Source organism: Phoxinus phoxinus (assembly GCF_949152265.1).
Source record: "Phoxinus phoxinus genome assembly, chromosome: 8".
NCBI classification, from domain to species: domain Eukaryota; kingdom Metazoa; phylum Chordata; class Actinopteri; order Cypriniformes; family Leuciscidae; genus Phoxinus; species Phoxinus phoxinus.
The window spans coordinates 5740596-5761291 of NC_136883.1; the positions used below are offsets into that span (position 1 = coordinate 5740596).

General features: G+C 36.8%; 2 protein-coding genes across 3 annotated transcripts in view; both read right to left on the reverse strand.

Annotated features, from left to right (window-relative positions):
• On the reverse strand, positions 1-14831 carry dhx34 (DEAH (Asp-Glu-Ala-His) box polypeptide 34). The gene is made up of 16 exons (XM_079620018.1): positions 13311-14831; positions 12205-12516; positions 11312-11566; positions 10508-10610; positions 9540-9757; positions 9220-9394; positions 8945-9138; positions 7562-7663; positions 7203-7469; positions 6399-6572; positions 4910-5015; positions 4717-4823; positions 3304-3585; positions 3033-3218; positions 1504-1651; positions 1-576 (listed from the first exon to the last, which is right to left on the reverse strand). The coding sequence occupies exons 1-16, from the start codon at positions 14004-14006 to the stop codon at positions 443-445; spliced, it is 3459 nt and encodes a 1152-aa protein (XP_079476144.1). The 5' UTR covers positions 14007-14831; the 3' UTR covers positions 1-442.
• st14a (ST14 transmembrane serine protease matriptase a) overlaps positions 14774-20696 on the reverse strand; it is a 20010-nt gene continuing 14087 nt past the window's right edge. For both annotated transcript variants that reach the window (XM_079620019.1, XM_079620020.1), the window contains exons 15-20: positions 19094-19207; positions 18280-18396; positions 18006-18186; positions 16558-16826; positions 16290-16426; positions 14774-15471 (exon numbers count right to left, since the gene is read on the reverse strand). In XM_079620019.1, coding sequence (XP_079476145.1) covers positions 15313-15471; positions 16290-16426; positions 16558-16826; positions 18006-18186; positions 18280-18396; positions 19094-19207 — 977 coding nt within the window. In that variant the 3' untranslated portion in view covers positions 14774-15312. The remainder of the gene's footprint in view (positions 15472-16289; positions 16427-16557; positions 16827-18005; positions 18187-18279; positions 18397-19093; positions 19208-20696) is intronic.

The window sequence follows — 20696 nt, forward strand, 5'->3', positions numbered from 1 at the left end:
CAATGGGAAGCTTATTTATTCAGCTTTCATATAATATATACATCTCAATTTCAAAAAATGTACCCTTTTGACTGGTTTTGTGGTCCAGGGTCACATATATACAGTATATATTTACAAAATGTTATGTTAGATGCAATTAATCGATTCGACAGCATTGAAAATAATGTCAAATAAAAATTTCTTGAAATAAGAGAAAATTCCTCACAGTTCTGTCAGATATTTATACTATACAATAATCACAGTGACCACTACGTGGAGCCAATTTTCAGTACGCACATCCATGACTGTCCACCGCATCAGTCAGTGTAATGCAATTCCAGGACCAAGTACACTAGACAAGACAAGTAGAAGAATTACATCAAGAGAGTTTCCACATTTATTTAAAAATGTAATGGATTGATTCTAAAGACAGAGGAGCTGGATGGACAGAGCATGTGTGAGCTCAGGTCAGGTGCTGGCGTTTGTGTTTGAGGATCTCAGTTGAGGTGAGAGTCAGGTCTTTATTACAGATATCACAGTGATAGACCCTGGTCAGACCTGAGGAAGACGATGAGGATGTGTTTACACTTTCAGGCTCTGTGAAAACAGAAAAACTGATTAGTGATAATAAAAAAAAGAGAAAAATATTATTGAGAAGACAGACGTGTAGACATACACTATAAATGTATATATATTTATATTATTTTATTTCATATATAATATTTTCAATTAGTTTTTATTTAAGTTAAAGTTTGAATAATTTGTTGTGTTGTCATTTTTATTAATATTATTTTTTTATGTTTTTTTTTTTTTAAGTTTAGTTTTAGTATGTTATTAGTACATGAGAAAATGTCCTTGGCAACTGGCTGTAATAAAATAAGTTTAATAATTTTTACATTTTATTTTATTTCAGATCAAATGTTTCATTTATTTCAAGTAATGAAAATTTAAAAAAAAAAATGGTTTGTAGTTAACACAAGCTCAATATATTTTCACATTTTATTCTGCATAAAATACATCAGTAAAACACCCGTGTGATTTTTTAAAGTTTTAACAAACTTAAAAACGTAACTTAAAAAAGGCGGCTGCTAATAAGTGGCTAAACGGAACAACAGAGGTTATAAATGTCATTCAGCCGAACAGGTAAACTCATCTATTCATTAGTCTGCTTGTTTATTATCATTCTCTGGCAGACTTTTCAAACTCAAACGTACAGGGAAATCGTTTTTAAATAAAGACTGAAAGAGTTGACAGAAGTTTAATGCTTAGCTTTTTACTTCAGGCAGTTGTATTTAGACTTCAAAATTCATAAAAGCTGTTAATTTGTGAAAATGATCATGATGAACAATACGTGTAAGATTCATAAACCTTTGTTGGTCACAGAGCTTATTTTCTGCAATAATCCTAAATCCTTTTAGGTTTCTGTAGAGGGCGATGCAAACATCAAGAGTGGGCCTACAACAATACATCATGACTGCCGGACTCTCTAGGACATCTAAGATGAAATGATTGAGAAGTGCTCACCCGCTTCCTCCTCGGGCTGCTGTTCCTCTGGTGGCCTGCAGGAGACCTCATGTTGCATGCGCTCCAAGGGCGTCAGGGGCATATAAAGGTCACAGTGAGGGCAGCTCCAAAAACTGCGTAAACATTCACTGTACAAGTCCTTAGAGTCCTACAGGACACACATTAAAAACATAGGAAGTGATGGCGTTAAAGGACTGTAAGAAAGAGAAGGCTTTCCACAGGAAATTCAGGAAAGCTTGTTTCTGCCAAAAAAAAAAAAAAGGTAATTGACCATTTGCAAAGACCCGCCCCCCTTAGTTACTGTTGCTATGTCCGACAAGCTACGACGCTCTCACACACACACAATGTTCTCACGCAGTGAAAAATACATCGCGGAGCAGAGAGAAGACTAACAACACACCGACAGACCAGGTTACTTTTGATATTAAACAAAGTCTCACCTTTCAAATTTGGTCATTTTTTAAAAAGAAATTTAAACAATAAATACCGTTTTGTGGCTCTTTAATGTGTCTGTCAGATCGCTGTGTCGCCTCAGTTAAAGCTGCTCGTGAACCGATCATCTCTTCCTTCTAGTTCATTTATAGCTTCAAATAAACATGAATGAACATCAGGAGGAATGTTGTTTTAACCGAAGAAAGGCGTCAGTACACTCCGCTTCTCAAGTTCAAATCCTCCCATGTTAATGTATTAACTCTCCTGACTGCTTTGTCGGACAAAATGGCGGATGGCGAAGTATGATTGGTCAGATCACCTGTCAATCAAACTCTCTGCGAAGGGTCAATTGCGACATCTCACAAACTGACTTTTTCCCTCTTACAATTACGAGTATATAGAGCTTATGAAGCCCGTCCATTTTCAGCTCTGAACTCGTCGTGTTCTGTCTTTCGGTTTGTATTTCCACAGCATGAAAGTAAGATCTTACGGTTTTATGAATGAACCGCTCATTTTTAAAATCTTGCCGTTCTTCTGACATTTGTTATGATATCCGCTTCAAACATTACAATGCGCATGCTAACTTGCGTTTACTCTACAATAAATCGAATTACTCTTCAACAGCGATGCCATAGAGAAAAAATGGAAGTTCAAAGACAATATTCTAAAGATGGCTGCGCGCTTGTTTCTCTGGCGCATAAGGTCTATACATCTCACAACTACAAGTTAAAAACTCGTAATTGCGAATTTGCATCTCTCAATTCGTACTTTTTTTCTCAGAATTCTGAGTTTACATCTTACAATGTTGAGTTTTTTGGAATTCTGAGTTTGCCGGTACATATCTCAATTCTGATATTTCTCATAATTTTGAGTTTACGTCTCATAATTTCGATAATTTTCTTTTTTTTAAATCTCAAAAAAAAAGTTTATATCTCAAATTCTGTCATTTTTCAGAATTTTTTGTTTACATCTCACAATTTTGACTTTTCTCAAAATTCTGAGTTTACAAAAAAGACAATGTGAGATAAAAAGTTAAAATGACCTTTTATATATATATTTCGTGGTGGACACAAACTTCCATAGGAAAGAACACTTACACGCAGACAGTTGTAAGTGAAGTAGCTGCACACACGCAGGCCTCCTTTAATGGCATCTGGCTCCGGCTTCATGCCAGGGAACAGAGAGCCGAGAGATGAAGCGGAAGAAAGATCCGGATCCTTCTGGGGTCCGATGTACAGGTTCTGAGACTGCAGCCCTGCCAGACGCCTCAGACTGTAACTAACCTATGAGAGAAAGTCATTATCATGTGACTTCATGTGTGTTTGACCCAGATTAAACACGGATCTATCGTTATGTTTGCCTCGCTACCTCAGTATACAGCAGAAACCGCACAAGTCCCTCACAGAGCTTTTCCAGTTCTCTGCGGGAAACTTTGGGCCCACTCAGGCCGAGTCCAGCGGAGCTGCCGGGGCCGCCCTGTCCGAGCTGAGCCTGAAGCTGTCTCTCCCACTCCCCCCGCAGAGTGAGGGCCGAGGAGAGCACTTTCATGGCCCCGGCTCCGTCGGTCAAGCCCAGCTCCAGCCAGCCGTCCACCACCAGACGCGAGCAGTCCACGTTAGTGTCCACAGAGTTGGCCACCAGCAGAAGAGCCTACAGGAGAGGTCAACGACAAACAAGAGTGTTCAAGATCAAGGAAAGGAGAAATCAAGTTTACAAAGTTTTTAGCAATGTACACTACTTTTCAAAAGTGTGGGGGTCGGAAAGATTTTGAAAGAAGTCTCTTATGCTCGACAAGACTGCATTTATTTGATCCAAAAATATAGTAAAAAAATAATTTTGCATTAAATGTTTTCTGTAGAAATATATTTCAAAATTTCAGAATTCAGAATTTTCAGCATCATTACTCCAGTTTTCAGCGTCACATGATCCTTCAGAAATCATTCTAATATGCTGATTTAATGCTCATGAAACATTTCTGATTCAATGTTGAAAACAGTTGGGCTGCTTAAACATCTTTGTGGAAACCGTGATCTTTTTTTTCAGGATTCTTTGATGAATAGAAAGCTCAAATGAACAGAACTTATTTAAAATAGAAATATTTTATAACATTATAAAAGCCTTTAATGTCACTGATCAATTTATTGCATCCTTGCAATAATATTTCTTTAAAAATCCTTACTGACTCCAAACTTTTAAATGATAATGTACTCTTTAGATTTTTCTTGGTTTAGCATTTTCAAGCTTAAATGTAATGATTATAAAAATGTCAAGTAATATGTCAAGTACATCAAGTAATACAAAAAAATCCTCACACATTGAATATTTACGTGCACACATTTAAATCATTATTCTCAAAAAAGTTAAGAAATTTTTCAGGGTAACATTTTATTTTATTTTATTTTTTACAAATATCATGAAGTCTTAATTCATAAACATAAGGGAGTTGCACCACGTGACATTTTACAACCTTTACTAACCTTGCCTTGTCATAAAAAGTTAAAATGATCTGATATTTTAAGAGACTTATTGACTGGCACACAGTCATGAGGGTCTGCATGGCTCCTCTCTGATATTAATTCATAATTTACTTTACTGAATCAGGTGTTAAAAAATGCAGGCAACTTGTGAATGCAATGTGGAAGTAAGCTACATATTTTCTGTGAATGTGTGAGACTCTGATTAAAGCGGATGAGACCGGAAGCACATTCAATTTATGTTTACATTATATTTTATGTTCAAAATAAGGGGGAAATGGTTCCAATTCTCTGAGTGTTTACGGACCTGTAGGGCTGGAATCCGCGCGCAGTTTGAGACGTAAGGCTTGTTTGTTTCTAGCAGAGTAACAAAAGCCAGTAACTGATGCCTGTTGCTCTGCCCTTTATCAGCACCTACAGAGAGAATGTAAGAGTGCAACAGTGAAAAAGAGGAACGTCTCAGTCACGATGCCTGTCTTATTGCAAAAAGGAGTGTGTACCAAACTCGCTGGACTCGTGCTCGGGGACATGCAGAACTTCAGGGTCAATGGCAAACACGCTGGTCGGGTGGATCACAACTCCTTGTTTATTACGTGTGTGGAACACCTAACACACACACACACACACACACACACACACACACACACACACACAGACACAGACAGACACACAGACACACACACACAGACACACACACACACACACACAGACACACACACACAGACACACACACACAGACACACACACACACAGACACACAGACACACACACACACACACACACACACAGACACACACACAGACACACACACACACACACACACACACACACACACACACACAAAGTTAACTGAGTTGGCTGATATTACTATGCATATTAAAGTGCCACTATTATGATATTTTATGCTCCTAATTTTGTTTTGAAGGTCTCCCACCATAGGTTTCAATGCATCCAAGGAAAAAAAAAACACTGATTGTGATTGGCTACTCTGCTCTGATTGGTCAGATGACCCAGTCTGTTGTGATTGGCTACTCTGCTCTGATTGGTCAGATGATCCAGTCTGTTGTGATTGGCTACTCTGCTCTGATTGGTCAGATGACCCAGTCTGTTGCGATTAGCTACTCTGCTCTGATTGGTCAGATGACCCAGTCTGTTGTGATTGGCTACTCTGCTCTGATTGGTCAGATGACCCAGTCTGTTGCGATTGGCTACTCTGCTCTGATTGGTCAGATGACCCAGTCTGTTGTAATTGGTCTACTCTGCTCTGATTGGTCAGATGATCCAGTCTGTTGCGATTGGCTACTCTGCTCTGATTGGTCAGATGACCCAGTCTGTTGTGATTGGTCTACTCTGCTCTAATTGGTCAGATGACCCAGTCTGTTGTGATTGGTCTACTCTGCTCTAATTGGTCAGATGACCCAGTCTGTTGTGATTGGTCTACTCTGCTCTAATTGGTCAGATGGCCCAGTCTATTGTGATTGGTCTACCACGTACAGGGCGTTTCGAAAACCCAACGGCCATTACCATATCTGAATTTCAGCTCCTGATCTTTCTCAGCGCTTGTATACACAGTGATATGAACAGTAATGATGGCGCCGATTTTTCCTTATCAATTCTAGCCTGAGTCCTCATCCTTCGGAAATGCAGCAAAGTGGATTGCTTTCGCTGTGCAGAAAACAGAGTCTTCTCGACATGTTGACAAGACAACACAAACCAATCTCTTCTAGTCTACAACTACAGTGTATGAGGGTGGGTCAACGTATTGTTTGCAGGCAGCCAATAGGCTAGCATTAGGTTCTATTTTAGGTTTGAGGAAGTAAGTCTGGAATAACTGAAGACTCGTTTCAGATTCAGTTCTTTCTTTAGAAAGATACATATCTTTGAAACTTTGCAGACATTTTACATTCACAAACTAGCTACATACAGTCCATGAAAGGGATTATCCAAAAAAGCATAATATGTGCACTTCAATGTGTATTTAGCCGTTACCTGCTCCGAGTCTTTGCGTGTTGCGTTGTGCTCATCTGGCATGGCGAGCTGTGGGTAAAGGCCTCGACACAGCACCAGTTTGAGCAGAGACTGCTGACGGGACGACAGATCTGCACTGGCACATGCAGCTTCCTGGAGCTCATTAACATTGTGACGCAATTTGAACTTGACTTCCTATAAGAGCCAGACAACATATAAGGAGAATACAGAGAAAGTGTACAGTATGAGTGAATCTCACAAAGCCTGGGTCATATTTCACCTCAAAATAGATTTGGGAAAAAAAGTAATATAAAATAAATCCAATATTAAGCCTAGTGACATTATTTAAAGAATTATGTCATTACTGCAATGTGAATCAGTGTTATTTAGTATCATTGAGATACTATTATAGTTTGTATTCATATTTTAAATTCATTTTATTTTATATTTTCAGTTTTCTTGTTTATTTAGGTGTAAGTTTTAGTAAATTTCTTGTTTTTTTTATGGTTTTAGTTTCAGTTATACTGTAACCCTGATGTGAAAAATCCCAATACTGAAAAATAACAATATTTATCAAAGCTGTATTTATTTGATCAAAAATACAGTAAAAACAGTAGAATCATATATTTTTTCAGGATTACTTGATGAATAGAAAGTTCAGAAATCTTTTAACATTATCAACGTCTGTACCGTCACTTTTAATCAATTACTCGTCAAATAAAAGGATTAATTTCTTTGGAAGAAAAAAATCTTACTGACCCCAAATGTGAGCGGTAGTGTACATTAAATTAAGAAGGTCTTTTCCCCACATGCTCTAAAATGCACCTGTATGTCCACAGTCTGTTCAGAAGCATCTTTCCTCTTCTTGCCTGAGCTCGCTCCCTCTCCATCAGATGCAGACGAGGCGTCTCCCTCCAGCCCTTCCTCCAGCCGGAGCACTTTCCTCTTGGTGTTCTCCTGGAGCTCATGGTCTCGTTTCAGCTGGTGGAGCTTCTGTCTCTCTGTGAGTCTCTCTCTGCGCCGGGCTCGGTCCTGCGGTACCGCCCTGCTGGCCGCATGATCCTCCAGAAGACCATGAGTCCGCAGCAGCTCCTGTGAGGAACACACCATTAAGATCGGTCACATGGGTCACAAACGCAGCGGGAGCTGTTAGAAAGTCATGGAGATATCACGCTGCTGCTGACTTTGAACTGTCGTCTGAGGTTGACCATCTCATAAAGCCTCTGTTCCTCCAGTCCTCTCCTTCTGCACCACTTTCTGGAGGCGCTTCCTCTCTCTGCTTTCACCTGTTGATATATATAAGCCAATATTACTCATTTATCCTAATTTAAAGGAGTGGTATAATGCCCTTTTCACAAGATGTAAAATAAGTCTTTAATGTCCCCAGAGTGTGTATGTGAGGTTTTAGCTCAAAATACCCCACAGATATTTTTATATAGCATGTTAAAATTGTGACGTTTTTGTGTCTGTCCCTTTAAATGCAAATGAGCTGCTGCTTGCAGCACAGAGGGCGGAGCTTCAACAGCTTGTGTCCTTTACCTCACACACACATGCACTGAAAATTTCAAAACCTTTTAGCCTTTTATGTTCAAACCGGAGTCAGAAAGATGGAGAGACTCGAGAAGAAGTGACAACATGTAGAAGCAACAGGACATTTCTGAATGGTTAGTTGATGAATTTATGTTGCTGATGTGTAGTTATCTTCTAGTCATTGATTAGCATATTCTGTCTTGATAATCTATTAATGTGTTCAGGGGGCGGGGTTTATGTAAATTCTAGGGTAGGTGATGTCACTAACCGGGAGGAATGTTGTGTACTAGTCTGTACTAGCAGTTAGTCCTTAAAAAGCAATTTTTTTTTCAAAAAATTTTCTGAAGTTAGAAAAGTGAAATCATACTCAACCACCCCTTTAAGATCATCTTTAAAAACAGTAACATTTTAATAACACTGTTAAATGTCACCTTTAGCAAATATCAAAATGAATATCCACTTTTTTATACTGTGCATGATCGTTGTGGTGCCTAAATTAAATTTGAAATGACTGATTTATTTTGTAATTTACTTAGACAATAGTATAACATTTTCTATTGTCTAAATACATTACAAAGTTAAAAATTTTTTTTAGACAAGAGTATTTAATTTCAGTTTTTATTCGGAGTTAATATCTCGCATTTTTTGAGTTAACATCTCGCAACTCTTTGACTTTTTCTCTCTGACTATCATATATAATCTCATGGACCGAAAAAATTTGTCTGTATCATGAAATGCATATTTCCTTCAAGAAATGTTTTGGTACATTCCATTTTGTATTAATAGTAATGCCCAAAATCAAATATTACATTCACAAAAGTAATATTTCATTCACAAAATGCATTTCAAAACAGCGTTCATTCTTTAAATATGCTTAATTTTTATTGAATATACATTTAACAATGTAATTATTGTACAAATTATTGGTAAAGAAGTTTTTATTATATATAAAAATCACATTAGGTTCAGTCTTGTAATGTTCATGCAGGCTTCCGACACTGATACACAATAAAGCAGGCAGAAGAGTCGAGACTGACCTGCACCCAGGCATTAAAGGTGTTCATCAGTGTGAAGGGGTCTCCCTGGTTGCTGTTCAGGGGCTGGCGAGCGGTGGAGCAGTCGGGGTTGTGCTGAGCACTGCGCAGAAACGGAGACTGGACACTCAGAGCAGCGGCAACCGTCAGCACCGGCTCCACCAGTTTAAAGACAGAACCCAAAACCAACATTTTTCCTGGACAAACACAAGCAGGAGCATTTATAATGCCATTAATACCGTAGCAAGCTCAACTAACAGCAGTTAAGGGTTCCTTACCAATGACCACGTCCACAGGCAGTTGAGCCAGCAGCCTGCCAATGGAGGAGAGCTCCCCGTGTTCATCTAGCGCCCCCTGTTCTCGCAGGTATGTCACTGCAGTCTGAATGCTGGAAGCGGGAGGAGGGTCTATGAAGGTAAAAGTGCGAGGGTCACCCAGACCCATGCTCATCATCTGCACAAACACGTTAGCAATATGCTTTAGTTTAGCGTCTCACCGAATTATTACAATTATCTGAGAACAATACGCCCCTTGACACAAAAATTATGAGGTTACTTCAATTTAAAAAAAGCACTGTTTTCATGATGTGCGAGAGCACCTGTAGGATGAGGGAGTCCAGCGCCACCCTGTGGATCTCAGGAACAGGATATGAAGCAAAGGCGTCGTAATCAGATTCAGCGTAGAGTCGGTAACAGACTCCCGGCCCGGTTCTGCCGGCGCGACCTTTCCTCTGTTCAGAACTGGCCCGGCTGATCCAGAACTCCTGCAGTCTCTGCATCTTGGCCTTTGGGTCAAAACTCATTTCTTTCACTTTTCCTGTTATAAAACATCAAAGAGAACAAAATTAAGACGTTTTTGGAAAGGACAATCAGATAAAAAATTGGGGACAGCGTCTCAAACCAAATTTTATTGATTTCATTTCAATTTGAAATAAAACACTTTTTGTCCTAAAACTCTAAAATCATAAAATAAATGAAACTTGAACATCATTAAATATTTTAAAATCATAGAAAATAGGGTTTCATAATTTTTTTTTAATTTCATTTCAATTTTAAATAAAATATATGTTGCCCTAAATCAATAAAATTCATAAAATAAATGAAACTTGAAAATGATTACATATTTTAAAAACATAGAAAAAGTCTCATAAAATTGTACTGATTTAAATCAATTTCTTTAAAATAAAACACTTTTTGTCCAAAAATTCTAAAATCATACAATTAATGAAACTTGTAAATTATTAAATATTTTTAAAACTTAGAAAATAGGGTCTTGTAAAATGTTATTGATTCAATGTAAATTTGAAATAAACTAATTTTATTCTTAAACTCTAAAACCATAAAATGTATTAAACTAGAAAATAAATATTTAAAAAACAGAGAAAATAGGGTCTCATGAATTGTTTTTGATTTAATTCATATTTAAAATAAAATATATATGTTTTGCCCTAAAACAATAACATCACGAAATGAATGAAACTGTAAAAATGATTACATATTTTTTTAAACAGAAAATGGGAAAACATTAGTGCAGGCTCCACTTCTTCCAGCAATCTGCATGCATTACCTGAATCAACGACAAAGCGCACTCCGTCTATAGTGACCGAGGTCTCAGCAATATTGGTAGAAATGATGCATTTCCTCACACCCGGGGGTGAAATGTCAAACACCTGAAGGTCAAAGTTCACACATCGAGAAATTACTTCAAGCTAATATACTGACATATTTTATATATAAACTACAGTTAAAAAGTTTGGGGTAGGTATATTTTTGAAAGTCTCGTTTGCTCAGCAAGGCTCCATTTATTTGAGCAAAAATACACAAAATAAAACAGTAACATGATTACAATTTAAAATAACAGTTTTCTATATGAATATATTTTAAAATGTAATTTATTCCTGTTATGTCAAAGCTGAATTTTCAGCATTATTACTCCAGTCTTCAATGTCACATGATAATTCAGAAATCATTCTATGATGATTTGCTGCTCAAGAAACATTTATGATTATTATTAATGTTGAAAACAGTTATGCAGCCTCATATTTTTGTGGAAACCTTGATGCATTTATTTTCAAGATATTAGAAAGTTACAAAGAATAGCATTTATTTAAAAAATAATTTGGTTAACATTACTCTTTTTTTTTTTTTTTTACTGTCACTTTTGATTAATTTAATGGATCCTTGCTGAATAAAACTAATAATTTATACTGACCCTAAACTTTTGAATGGTAGTGTATAGCTAAATAAATAGGCCAATCATTTTGTAACAAATTAAAAAAAGCAGAAATGACAATCACAGTTTTAAAGCTAATCATAAAAAACATCTAATGCATAAAGATCGTGATGAATGTCGGGTCTGTCCTGAATGAACCTTATCCTGCTGAGCCAGTGAGAGCGTGCTGTGCAGAGGGAGGACGATCCAGCGCTGTGTGTGTGTGGCGTACGCCTGGCAGGCCTCCTGGATGGTGGAGATCTCAGCCACTCCGCTGAGGAACAGCAGCAGGTCGCCTCTCTCCTCGGGGGGGTAGCGCTGGTCAATGCCCTGCAGCACACGCAGGTACGGCCGCGGGTCCAGTTTCTCAGAACGGGACACCTGCTCCTCTGAAGGAATGGGCTGGTAGATCACCTACAGCACAGGACACACTTACACTGTGATCAATTTACTACATTTTCATTCTAAATAAAATATTTTTTGCTTTAAATCAATAAAATTCATACAATAAATGACACTTGAAAATGATTAAATATTTTAAAAACAGAAAATAGGCTCTCATTACATTTTATATATTTAATTTACATTTTAAATAAAATATTTTTTTTGTCCTAAAACAAACTTGTAAATGATTAAATATTTTTCAAAATATAAAATAGGGTCTCATAAAATGTTATTGATTTTATTTACATTTTAAATAAAATACTTTTTGTTCTAAAACTCTAAAATCATAAAATGAATGAAACTTGTAAATGATTAATATATATATATATATATATATAAATAGGGTCTTGCAATATTTTATTGATTTCATTTAAATTTAAATAATTTAATTCTAAAATCATAAAATGACTGAAAAATGATTGAATATTTTAAAAACAGAGACAATAGGATCATCTTTTTTTTATTACAATTTTAAATAAAATAGATATTTTTTGCCCTAAAACAATAAAATCATGAAAATTATTAAATATTTTAAAAACATAGAAAATAGGAAAACCTTAGCGCATTAAAACACTGTATTTTGACAGTAAGGCGTTCTGAGAGCTCACCTGAATGGGGAAGAGTCTGCCTGGCACCTGCAGAACTGGTGCGTCGCTGAAGTAGCTGGAGAAGAGTTTGATGTTGATGGTGGCCGACATGAGGACCAGCCGCAGGTCTGTGCGCAGGGGCAGAAGGGAACGCAACACTCCCAGCAGGAAGTCACAGTGCAGGTGTCTCTCATGCACCTCGTCCACGATCAGCACCTGGTACTGGCCCAGGGAAGCGTCCTGCTGGATCTGCCGGAGCAGGAGACCCTCGGTCATGAACAGGAGTTTGGTAGCTGTGGTGCGGCTGGTCTCAAAGCGGATCTGGTACCCAACCTGGAGAGGGAACATACAGGACAAAAACGTTTTTGCAACCCATTCACAAGAGTTTACGCTGCTGTGATTCTTTAACTCTCACCGTTCGCATTTTGCAAAAAATGTCGTCCTTCTTGTTATGAATTTTGAGGCATTCCTGGGTTTTGAAAGTTACAATATATATATAATATATATATATTACGATTATTAATAGTAATAATGTTATAAATAATCATTAACAGAATCACAATAAAAAAGAAATGGAAATAGTAGTTACCAATATACATATATTTTATTATATATATTTACTACCATTTTTTTGTATTGTGATGCTGTTAATGATTATTTATAACATTATTATTATTAAAATGATTAATAATACTATATATATATATATTGCAAATTATGTTTATTGGCTAAATGTACAGACTTTCAGCTGTTTGCATTAATGAACAAATCAAACAAAAGTAATTGAAATAGCTCAACAAGTGGTTTTCCCAAAAGTAATTGAAATAGCTCAACAAGTGGTTACCCCAAATTCAACTTTTAATGAATTCTGCAGTCTCAAAATTATTCAACCCCTTAAATAAAATCCCCCACAACAGCACACATCTGCAAAACAGTATTATGCACATTTTGATCCCTAATTCCCATTTCCATGTCAAAAAATGTTTGTTTTTTTCTCAGTATTGTTGTCTTACAGTAATACAACTGACATGATACAACTTTTTACAACTGAAATTATAATATTTATCTGGTAATATATAAAAAAATGTTTAGTTGTTCTGAAAATGTGTTGCGAAACATCTTTGTACCTTGGAGCCGTACAGGTTGAGGCTCTCAAAGCTGACTCTCTTGGCCAGTGAGATGCAGGCGATGCGGCGCGGTTGAGTACAGGCGATGTTGTCGAAGCCTGAAGCCAGCAGATACTGGGGCACCTGTGTGGACTTCCCACACCCCGTGTCTCCAGCCACCACCACCACAGGATGAGTCCTCACCAGCTCCACTATCCTGTCTCGGTACTGGAAGATGGGGAGGCTCTTCTGCTCCCTCCTCAACTTGGAAAGCTTGTTGAAGCTCTGCTTCTGGTTGAAATCGAGGAAATGGAGAAGGGCAAGACGGCAGTCTGTGATCTCCTGCCTGCCGGGACCCGAGCTCTCCCTGCGCCTCCTGTGCTCAGATCCTCCCAGGCGCTCCTCGATGTCTTTGGAGCACACGGAGATGTTGATCCTGTATCTGGCATCATAGTCCTTTGGAAGCCCTAGATCCACAGATCCAGACTTCTTCCTGGCTTTTCCCTCGTCTGATTCTTGCCTGCTGGATTTGGACCCTGACATCTCTTTCTTGGCTTTGAATCTCTGGAAGCGCTCGAAGAAGGTCCAGAACTCCTTGTGTTCAGTTCTGCCCGTCTGGATGTAGTCATGCTGGCGGAAAAACACCTCGTCCAGCTGGGCTCGACACTGAGGACTGTCCCAGTCCCAGCTCTGGCTCTTCTCTCGCTCGTGGGACATTTTTTAATATTAGTGTAGCACTTTTCAGCAGGATTTTCAACTGTTCATTTTTCTATATACATTTTCTATTAATTTCACATTATCATTGATAATATTTGTCGTGGTTATCATCCCCTCAGATATTGTAAAGCACATGTCGGTTGCATTTTTGCCATGTTTACGCTTCTCGAAACGGAGCAACACCGGAGCGATAACTTGAAGGGACCGTTTCTGGTACGTCTGTGTTTACAGTCCGGATACTGCGAAGTGCCAGTAAATAGTTCCTACACCAACAGCTAGAGAAGAATGTTGCGTAGTGAATAAAGTCTTAATCTGAGACTTTTTTTGTATATTCATATATAATTATACATGCAGTTTTAAGACTAGAAAGACTGCCAAATTAGATCACACAGCAGGAGCATTTAAATGAACTGGGGGAAAATATAAATGTGATGAAATGAAGAAATGGTAGACAGTTGTAGTTTCTGCATTTAAAGTGTATATAAAAGTGACTGTGTGTGTATGAAAAATGTGTACATTCATGGGTAGTGTTGTAGTTCACTGTTAAACACTATTTTTCAATGATGCAGACAGCATGTACTATAGATGAGCAACATCCATAGTCTTCATAAAGTTATCATTAAAAATATATATATATATCTCCCCATGCAGAACTTGAATGGAATTTGTACTTGCTTATTACACATATTTCACACTGTATTAACCAGATACACATTTTATTTGTAAAACATTGCTAATTTGTTAAATCATGTTGCATGAAACAACGTTTTTATTTTATTTTTAAAGTGTTAGATGTAATCCCTGAATCAAATTGAAAGCACTCCAGATTCCAAAAAAACTTATTTTCAAGTGTTTCCGTTTAAAGTCACATTACATTACATTACATACATTTTGCACAAAAGTCATAAAAAGCATGATGTTCACATTTAAGTATGCGAGTGTGACTCCAGAAATACACACTCCCTGAAAAAAAGAAAACTGAAGGTACAGAACCAAACAACTAAATCATTCACAATCCAAAAATAAAAGCTTCACTTCAAGAACGTACTTACTAAAAACCACAAAATCTTTAAAAGGAGAAAATAAGACATTTATTTACACATCTTAAGACAGAATAAAACCCCATACCGCTCTTCTCATAAAATATACAAATATATAAAACAATTTAGAAAAATGCTAAAACTGGTCAACATGTCCATCGCCTGTTAACCCAGGCGAGGGTTACTACATTGGGTTATTCCATGTATGTTATTAAAATATTTGTGGCCTGAGAAACCAAAACAGTTCATCATAATCTCCAGGCAAGTTATACTCCCGTCTTCTCCTTGATCCAGCCCCTGAATTTTGGGACGTTTGTGTAGATGCCTGGCTTGTTTTTGCGGGCACAACCGTCACCCCAGCTCACAACTCCCGCCAGGTACATACGCTCACTCGATAAGTAGGCCAGAGGACCGCCAGAGTCACCCTGAGCAAAGATAAAGAGAGTTTTAAATGGATGATAATAACAGGAGAGAGAGGAACTAAAATAAAAGAGAAACAAATAAAATGGCACTTATGGATGCACAATATAAAAATTCTGACTGATACTAAAAAGACGATCATAATGTTCATTTCAAGGTCAAAAACCTATAAATGGCTGATATAAAAATTCTATGATTTTGTCTAAATAAAATATTTGTTTGATTATAATTTAACACTATGCCAGCTACCATGGCTATATTCATGGTGAGAAACAAGTTGAAAATAGAAAAAATATATCAATAAAAAAACTATACATAAACAAATCAAAACCAAATTTATATAAAGGTTTTTAAAGTTTATAATTGATGAAAAAAATAATAATCTAGAACTAAATCTGGCCTCAGAATCAAATCAAAATATCCATTAAAATAGGTTTCAGAGATAATGGATATAGAAGCAGCAAACTTTACGAAACATTTATGTCACTGTCAATACTTTCAGCCACGGCCATTCATTTAACAGTGTAGTAAATTTTTTTGTGTTTTTAAAGATGAACTTTAAGTAAACATTAGGCAAAGTGCAAAATCAGGGAAATGAGCACAACCAATTAAATATCCAATATCGACCAAAACTGATATAAAAAAAAACTCTAATATTGACCGATAAAAAATATGGTACCGATATATCACGCATTCCTAAACTAAATCATTTAATAAACAGAAATAAAAATATACATGCTTTGCAGGGAAAATCCTGTGAACTTGTATGCTAAAGCATTAAGCACGAAAATTTCAAGATTTAAAAAAAGTTAATGAAACTCACCTGGCAAGCATCCACTCCTCCTGTCAGAACGCCAGCACACATCATGCGAGAAGTGATCTGACCAGACATTAGTTTATCACACGTCGTACCGTTGATGATGCGAACTCGCGCTTTCTGCAGCACAATCGCTCCAGAGCCTGAAATAAACACACACCAATTACAAATCAAAGACAAGAACGAAGTTTAAAAAGATACACATTTTTGAATTTGTGAAATATGACAGGCTTTGTGAGAGGTGTAAGCATTATTGTATAGTTGTTTTACTGACCCCCTTCTCTAGTGGCACCCCAGCCGGTGATAATGACAGAGTCACTGGAGTTGTAGACATCGGTGCCACTCGGCAAGCAAATGGGTCGAATGGTGTCACTGTAGGTCACGGCTGAGTCCAGCTCCATGAGAGCGATGTCGTTGTCATAGGTGTAGGGGTTGTAGGACGGGTGAGGAATGATTTGTTTTAGGAATCTCTTCGTTGCCGTCTGTTTATCTTTTTGTGTGTGAAGACCCAAGTATGCTTCCCATGTGGACGGCTGAGAATACCTGAGGATTCATCAGATATACAGAGATAAAGGTTTTCTCTTTTCTCTTAATTAGAAATTAATTACTATGGTGGCTATTTTCTCTTTTATATATATATATATATATATAATTTTTTTTTTTTTTAAACCAAGTAGCATCTACCAGCATTTGATACTACAACTTTTCTTATAACTTCTTTCAGCCATATTTCTTATTAATTTTAATCAACTGGTGTTTTGGTGATTGTTTAGTGGATGTATGAAGTCAGTTCCGCTCAAGTTTACACAGGAAAAACAGATTTACTAAACTTGCTGGCAAATTATGTTAAAAAGTGGCTAAAAGTGATGATGGGAAGTTCTGTGGGTGATTTACTGACAATGTGCTAATAAAAAAAAAAAAACGGACGCAGCAATTAATTTCCATTATGACCAAAGCAGTCTACCAAGAGCAGCACAACAGCCCTGGGTCGCAAACATGCAGAACTAATGATAATCAGGTGCGGCTCATCTACTAACAACACAGATGCAGCACATTTTCTGTTTTCTGCTATGTACTAAAGATGCTTGCCATAAAGAGGTTGAACAATTTTGAGACTGCAGAAGTCATTGTTCAATGATTTGGGGAAAACACTTGAAGCATTTGTTGTGTTGAGCGATTTCAGTTACTTTTATTTGATTTCTTCATTGCAAACAGCTTAAAGTCAAAATCTTGCCAATAAACATGATTTGCCATGGGGATTTAATAATTTTGATTAATACTATAACTATTACAGCATGTCAAGAGAAAAATGGGTTAAGACGTATTTTTTTTTAGTAATAGTACTATATTGCAAATACCTCTAAATTAAATAACACAAACCTTATTAAACCATGCATGATTTATTTCAATTCTCCCCTCCCCCTTTCATCTGAAAGGGAAACTCCTACAAATGCATATGCAATAAGGTAAAAAATAAGTGTGTCCATGCTTTTTCATTGATAATTTTTCACTGCATGTCTTTAGTAAATCCTGACAGTAGTTTAATGCCAAATGAGGGTTTGCGCTGGTGCAAGCTGTAAGTAAATCTGGCCCAAAGTGTCACAACAGTTTTTGTGAAACGCTTTGCTCTAAAAAAAATATTTTTATTTTTGTTGAGTTAATGAGTTTCTAAAGTAACAGTTGTAGATTAAAAAAGAGAGAAGAGAAACAGAGGAAACTCACTTGATTTTGTCATCTTGTACACAGTGGGCAGCCGTCACAAGCCAGCGTTCACTGATGATTGATGCACCGCAAACATGAGCCGTGTTTTTAATGTGGAGGCTGACCTGCCATGGGAACTCGCCCACAACTGCGTCCTCCCCACCCACAACACGAGACGACTTGAAAGCTTTCTTGCCACAGTCTAGAGAATAAAGAGGGAGAGATAGAAATCAACTTTAAATCAATACAGATATGAGAACAGAAGTATATGGATAAGGATATGAATGACACGCACTGCAGTTGGACTCATCGGAGCCGTCGCCACAGTCATCTTGCCCGTCACACTGAGGGTTATTTTTGGTGACGCATTTGTTGTTATTGCACGTAAAAGTTGAGACTGTACAAGACATTTCTGCAAGAAAGAAAAACAAGCATTAAGAATGACTGAAAAGAAGGAAAGTGTTCCAAATTTCAGAACATTTTCCATAATATATATTTTCTAGTGCTGTCAATCGATTAATATATTTTTATGTTATAATACTTTCACATTAAATCTCCAGAATAATGTATAAACAACATGAAGACAGTGTATTTTAAATATTTGTTTAATGGCATCTTTTCACTAAGCACTGTGAACGAAGGCCAGTATCAGTGATACCAGTACTGATACTGATGTCTCTATTAAATAGATTTAGCCAATAATTATAGCCATTGAACATTACAGTATAAATTAAACCTATAATTTTTAACATTAATAGGCTTTAAAAAAAAACTGTGAACAAAAGAATTTTCACATATAAACCTATATAATAAACGTCACATTTAGCTTTGCCTTTAATATTACCCAGGTGGGACGGTTCAGAATTTTACCTGCTCTGCTAAAATGCACCAAACAAAAAAAAAAGATTGTTTTTTAATTGTTTTTGACCCATGTAACCTTGTAAACAGTGCTTTAAGATTTTCAGGTAAGTCTAACAGTTAAATAAATAATACAGCTTTTAGCCCCCCAACCAAGTTTTATTTCGCGTTAATTTTTAAAACCCTAATATTATTTTCTGAACATTTTAAATGTGATCAAGATTGCATCATTTTTTATCTAAAATAGTCACCTCTTGAACATCCTTCTTCATCTGAGCCATCTGTACAGTCACGATTCCCGTCACACTTCATCTTCTCGGAGATACACTGATCGTTACTGCACTTAAATTCTCCAGTCTTACATCCTGTCAGAAAAGAGGACAATTATGTCAAAGCAAGTGTGGAGATCTGTTTCTGTTTGGGAGAGAATGATAAAGAGAGAGATAGAGGCTGTATCTGAAACAGAAGACAGTCTTAGCTGCCTGGTCTGTCAACAGAGCATTAAAGGGGTGGTATAATGCCCCTTTTTACAATATCTCTGTTGTCCCCAGAGTGTATGTGAAGTTTTAGCTCAAAATACCCACAGATAATTTTTACAGCATGTTAAATTTTTCCCCTTTTGAGGGTCAGTAAAAACACGTTGTTTCGTGTGTGTCTCTTTAAATGCAAATGAGCTGCTGCTCCCGGCACAGAGGGCGGAGCTTCAAGAGCGTGTGTGTGTGTGTGTGTGTGTGTGTGTGTGCGTGTGTTAGCAGCTCCAATTACCTTAGGCAGACACGCACTGAAATGTCAGAAACTGTTCTTCCTTTTATGTTTAAACTGGAGTCGGACAATTGATGAAGAGACTCAAGAAGAAGTGACAACATGTAGAATGCAACAGTAAATTTCTGAATGGTTAGTTGATGAATTTATGTTGCTGATGTGGAGTTAACTATCTTCAATTAGCATATTCTGTCATGATAAAAATCTATAAAATCGCTCGTGTGGGAACTGTTGTAAGATGCCTACAGAGTGACATGCTATTGCATTTGTGTTACGTACTGTATTACATGTGAAAAGACAACTGATTTTCATAAAGTAAACATAAGAATAACTTTCATATTGTTATCAATTTTTCAACATGAATTCTTACTGGACTGAAGGAACTTAGGTTTGCTTTACTTATCTGTAAAACGTTTTTTTTTTTCCCAAATACGATACATCAGGCATTTAAGAAACGTTTATTTTTTCATCTCTGAGTCATCATTGTATTGCGTTGCATTATATGTTTAGTGTCCCCATCTCCACGGAATAAAAACGATATAGCTTTGATACTAAGACATTATTGGGAGATATAGTGACAACTGATATTTACTATATTTGCAATTTACTATATGCAAGTAGTCTATTATTCAAGTTATCAAACAACATCTGCACCAAATTGCATATTTTTGCTCAGTTTGGGCCACTGAGTAACATTGATGTGTTTTTCCTCCACAAGTGTGAGCTTCATAATCTCCTATATGGGTCATAAAAGCCTTTTATTGACTATAATTTCATATGGCAGTGTTCTAATAAAAATCTAAATCTAAATTATTCAGTCAACTTTTTCTTGTTATGAATTGCACCATATTTTCTGTTATTATAGTTAACTACGCAAAGTGATATGGAACTGTAATGTGGTCAAGACCTGCTGGAACTAATAGCCGTGCGTTTCCCTGAAAATAATTTCACACCTTAGAACGTTTGTCAACCAATCAGATTCAAGCATTCAACAGCCCCGTAGTATAAAGTGTTTTAGTGGCAGTGTTTACAGTGTTAACTAACATAACTACATTAAACAGATCATAAATTAAAGAAAATGAAGCTGAATGA

Excerpts from the sequence above, each read along its gene's own strand:
- dhx34 (XM_079620018.1), bottom strand. The coding sequence starts at position 14,006 with ATGTCCCACGAGCGAGAGAAGAGCCAGAGCTGGGACTGGGACAGTCCT. Across the intron at positions 5,016-6,398 it reads CACGCAAAGACTCGGAGCAG|GTGTTCCACACACGTAATAA; the intron begins GTAACGGCTAAA and ends TGTGTGTGTTAG. Across the intron at positions 4,824-4,909 it reads GCACGAGTCCAGCGAGTTTG|GTGCTGATAAAGGGCAGAGC; the intron begins GTACACACTCCT and ends TTCTCTCTGTAG.